Below are 5,328 nucleotides of genomic sequence, written 5' to 3' on the forward strand. Positions count from 1 at the left end.
TGCAGTTTTCAATTAATTCCCCGCTCAAAAGTTTTTGTCTCTTACGCTGATTTCTTCTTTTAACATTGTGAAGCTCTACTTAGAACCTTCAGAAGATCCAATAGTGCAAAATGCAAATTCTTGCAATTTTTTGACTGGTCTTAAGATTTTGATCAGGAGTATATATATATATAAATAAACACAGCTGAATAAAGCCTCCTCTGACTTGTATTTCTGGAGTTTTGTCCTGAAGTAAAATGACCACTGTGATACAAAATAAATTTCAAACAACATTTATGTTTGTCGGTCAAGTCGTTTTAAAAAGAAATTTAGTGACTTTTCCAAGCTTGTGTAACACATGCACACAATACACAGACACAATAAGAGAACTCCGACGTTAAAATGGACCTGAACCATCGTTCAGCTGTGCCAATCACTGCAAACTGCCAGCACAGATAGAAGTAGGGGAGATGTTGTAGTGTCTCTCTGGGAGGGGGAAAAGGTGAGGTGGGGTGGGGTGTCATTCAGTATTTTCCAACACATTTCTGGTGTGTGTGTGTGTGTGTGATTGGAAACAAAACCTATATTCAGCCTGGAATGAGTGAAGCTGACAAACAAGCCTGGATGTGTGATACGTTTGAAAATCTTGCACTGTGAAACCTCTAATAGATACAGGCAACAAAAACTGATCTTCACAAAAGTAGTCCAATTACAGGGTTGATTCTGTACTGCAGTAACTTGTGTAAGACGTAATCCTCTCCCTGAACACTGAATTCATGATACAATTTCAATGCAAGATATATTTACAGTGGTAATACAGAGATAAAAGAAAGGACTTCTATAGTGACTTAAAAGTATTAACAAAGTAGGTTTTGAAAACAACACTTGCTCCAATGTGCGAGTGGAACAGCTTTAAAAAAAATGTCTCCACTCAGGCAGAGGTATGCAGTGCTCCTGGCTCCCGCTCATCCCGCTCCTCATCATCCATTTTGCGCCCGTGTTTCCGGAAATATTTGTAGCGTTGAACATAGAGCTTCACAAGGTTACTGACTTTAACTGGGTTGATTTCTCCAGTACGGCTGTGGCAGATCTGAGGAACCAACACAGTGTAATTAAACTGGTATCACGGAGGGAAATACAACCACAGCATTTTTTTTGATAATCTTTTTATCTGCACCTGTATTTGTTAGCAAAATATCTCATGGCCTACTGAACAAATTTTGATGAAACTGTCAAAGTAATCGCTGAATGTACATCTACAACTGTTTAACTTTCGGAGTCAACTAAATTCAAGATGGCTGACACAGTCAACTAACCTTAAACAATAGAATGGCAACAAAGCTGTCTTTTCTCATTATGAGATAATCTTGATTTTAGTTTGAAATTCTGGATAACAAGCAGCAGACAATATGCATTGTTTCAAGGAATGATAGGTGTTTAATTACTAATACTGTAAGCAACATTACTCAGCATATCTGTATTTACACAAATCATTTACAAAATACACAGAAGCACATACAAGACGAAAATGATCATTCTGATCTCCATGGGGAGAATTTGTACAAAGGCTGACCTTGTGCACAGCTTTCCTGAGGATGTCTTTGTACTCGTCCTTGTTGATGTCTTTGCGCTGATAATAAGGTTTGATGGCGAGCTTCACTTCCTCTACTGCACGCTCCTGTGTGTGCAGCTTCTTCAGATACTGAGGAAATTAAATAACCATCAATGAAAAACAACAATCGCAATCAATATAAAAACACAAAATGTACACACTGTGGAAAAAAAACACTATCTAAAAATATGCTGTTCCCTTTCAGTTGATTCACATGGTACAACACATGAAGTATGGGTCATCACACCCCCATGTGTCCTGGTTGAAGACACCTCTAATCACATCTTTAGGTAAATGATGATGATGACAAGTCACAGGCCTTGCCTGCACTACATTCCTATCCATCATTACCATCGATTCTCAGTTCTTGCACTTTTCACTTCTTGAAGAACACCTCCTCAAGTCAGGCTAACTAGCTGCTGTAATTTAGCTCTGTGTTTTGTTGGAGTTGGTCACTACTGCCTGCTGGTTAGTGTACCTGCCCATGAAGCACTGATTTTTAGTATTCCTTTATTCTGTTTAGCTTTTGTGATTCGGGATGAGCACGAAGCTAACAGAAGCAAAACAGAAGCCTTTTCTTTGCAACTGGGGTGCAGCTTCTCGCTTCATGAGAAGGACCAGGATGAGGCTTGTCCAGTCTATCACGGGATCATTCACACTTGGAGGGCATTGGCGAAACCCAAAGCGTGTGCTTTCTGTCACCAGCTTCAACACTCGACTCTGGAAAGGGGAGTTAAGTTCTTGGAGAAAGTGCTGGGGAAGCTGCTGTCTCATGGCAAGACCCCATACTCTCCAAATCGGGGAACCCGGTTGTGCCCGAGTCTGAGTCCCCGCTTCCAGCTGGGCAAACTACATGGATTGTGTAGATGGGTTAGCTGAAAATGAAGAGGATGCTGCTCAGTATTAGTTTCAAATGGACCCCCATTAGGGAGATGAGGACATGCTAGACACCTGCCTTGATGTTCATGGTCTGTTGGAGGACGATGATGCATTTTTGTCAGGTCAGGTTGCTGCCACTGCTGCTGCGCTGGGGGGCCAGGACAACTTGTCCTTTTTCTCCCTGTACTGGTGGGCAGCTGAAAGACTCAAAGTCTTGGAGTAAGAAGACACAGTTCTTCTAGCTGTGGGACTGAAAACACAAGGTCTTTAGGAGCAAGGAGCTTCTTGTTGGTTCTGTTTGAGGTTCCAGTCCTAGGAGGCACTGTGTTCACCCCAAGCACAATTTCTCCATTCACATGATGTTTGCACTAAAAGCCCCCCAGTTTGGGTGCGTTAAATGTTTCTCAGGGCACAGCAATTGTTCAAATGGTGATCAAACCCTATTACCACCATGGGAGAAGAAGTGGAGATGGTTGAGGAATATAAATACCCTGGTGTTCATCTAGACAACAGACTGGACTGGAGACTCAACAGTGAAGCCATCTACAAGAAGGGACAGAGCAGACTGTACTTCTTGAGGAAGCTTAGATCCTTTAAGGTTTCCAGCAAGATATTGCAGATCTTCTATAAGTCTGTTGTTGAGAGTGTCATCTCCTCTGCCATCATCTGTTGGGGCAGCAGCATCAGAGCCAGGGACCTAAAAAGGCTCAACAACCTGATTAAGAAAGCTGGTTCTGTTCTGGGGATGACTGTGGAACCTCTGGAGATGATGATGCAGAGAAGGATTTTGCATAAAATCAAGGAAATCATGGACAACCCTGACCATCCTCTTCATGAGACCGTCATCAGGAAACAGAGTCTCTTTAGTCAAAGGCTTCTTCAGATTAGCTGTAAAACGGACCGCTACAGGAGATCTTTCCTGCCCACAGCCATCACCATCTATAATAACTCCTTGATTTAAATGAGCTACATCAACATTTAATTTCCCTTNAAACAGAGTCTCTTTAGTCAAAGGCTTCTTCAGATTAGCTGTAAAACGGAGGAGATCATTCCTGCCCACAGCCATCACCATCTATAATAACTCCTTGATTTAAATGAGCTACATCAACATTTAATTTCCCTTTGGGATTAATAAAGTATTTTTGAATTGAATTGTTTCAAATATTTAAATAAAGATTGCATTTTCTGTGCAAAAAATCAAAAGACTGCAAGTGACAGTCAAATAATGCTGGCCTCTCTTGTACTACAGAGAGCAGCACTGCCTCGCCAACAGTTTGACTATCTCAGAACAGCTGGCTGGCAGCATGATTCCCTCTTGGGCATGCATGTTCACTCCTGTCTTGGGTGGAATGAACCAATGCCATGAGTTACAGATTATAGTTCCACCAGAAACCATCCAGTTTCAACGCCATGGTAACAGCTGTAGGAGCCAAAGCAAAAAAGACTCTGAGGAAGGAATTAAACATGCTGGGAGGTTCCTCCCTTCTCCTAAAGCATCAAAACAGGTTTCTTCACAACTTGGCCTCTCAACTCTCCTGTCCTTGTACAGATTTTGCTTTCCTACCCCAACCAGATGTTGATTAAACAGACTGAGACAGTACATGCCATTTTGCATTTGCAAAATTGACAGTGTACAATATATAAGAAAACGAAGGGATTGTGTCATGACAGAGGTGTAGTTCCTCCTGACCACCACAGCCTCAAAGAGGCACCTGTGTCTCTGTGGTCTCCTCCGTGCTGAATAACTGTGATAGCTCCTTCCCCAAGTTCTTCATCAACTGACTATCTTTTTAGGTTCATAAGTTTTGCTGGAACATTTGTAAAAACGGCTGTATTTTCTAACAGCCTCGGCCAGCTGCTTCTCAGCAGAGCAGTAGAGCCAAAATTACTCCGTTAAAGTTCACCAGTTTTTCCGCATAAACATGCCCACAACAACTTTTGACCAATCACACAATAATTGGTGAAAGCCCCTGTGAGGAACAGTTTGACCCAAGCCTTATGTCACAAAGAGGCAGATGAAGCTGCTACAAGAACTAAATGATGCAATTTTTGTCACTCAACCAATGAATGAGAGCCAATTTTGTGACTTCTCATTGAGTATGACAACAACTTTAGGGGTGTTTAACAAGTACCTATGAACATGCAAATTCAGAATCCTAACATTTAAGCAGCTTCTGTTGTCTGCCTGAGGGACTGCTACCCAGACTACCCAGAGCAATTAGAAGTCTTGCTGGCTCTGAAATGTTTTTGTTAGGTTCTGACGAACCAACTTGTTCTGATCAGAAAGTACAACATGACTGTAATTTTACACAAACAGACAGGGAGGAACTTGTTCACTTCCCCCGTTAAAGCTTTAATGGGGGAAGTGAAGAAAAAGCAAGCGCTTGCTGTCGCCCTGGCATTGGCAGGCAGAGCGCGGGACACGGCGATGGAAATACCGGTAGACGATTTAAATAAAGACACTGGAATGACCACATTGTTAGCTAAACTAGATGATTTGTTCCTAAAAGAGGAAAAAGACAAAGTTTATGAAGCGTACACGGCTTTTGACCGGATCATGAAAGAAGCGAACGTGTCGATGGCGGACTATATTATTGACTTCGAGCAGCGTTACGCACGTATGAAAAAATGCAACATGGAGCTGCCCGACGCAGTTTTGGCATTTAAGCTTTTGGACACCGCGTGTTTGGATGTGACGGACAGGCAGCTGGCTCTAACAGCATGCTCAGATGTAACGTTTGCGTCAATGAAGTCCGCTTTGAAGAGAATATTTGGCGAAAATAAAAAAGGTGCAGCAGCAGAAAGTATCAACCAAGAGTCCGTGTTTGCGACGGAGCAACGGCGGCAAAATGGCTCGT

At 42.3% G+C, this 5,328-nt stretch overlaps 1 protein-coding gene across 2 annotated transcripts in view; it reads right to left on the reverse strand.

The window, feature by feature from the left end:
- Positions 1-256: 256 nt before the first annotated feature.
- scaf1 (SR-related CTD-associated factor 1) overlaps positions 257-5,328 on the reverse strand; it is a 28,315-nt gene continuing 23,243 nt past the window's right edge. For both annotated transcript variants that reach the window (XM_017439334.2, XM_017439333.2), the window contains 2 exons: positions 1,553-1,681; positions 257-1,069 (listed from right to left, as the gene is read on the reverse strand). In XM_017439334.2, the coding sequence (XP_017294823.1) occupies positions 911-1,069; positions 1,553-1,681 (288 nt within the window). In that variant the 3' untranslated portion in view covers positions 257-910. The remainder of the gene's footprint in view (positions 1,070-1,552; positions 1,682-5,328) is intronic.

This window comes from Kryptolebias marmoratus, linkage group LG12 (assembly GCF_001649575.2).
Source record: "Kryptolebias marmoratus isolate JLee-2015 linkage group LG12, ASM164957v2, whole genome shotgun sequence".
NCBI lineage: Eukaryota > Metazoa > Chordata > Actinopteri > Cyprinodontiformes > Rivulidae > Kryptolebias > Kryptolebias marmoratus.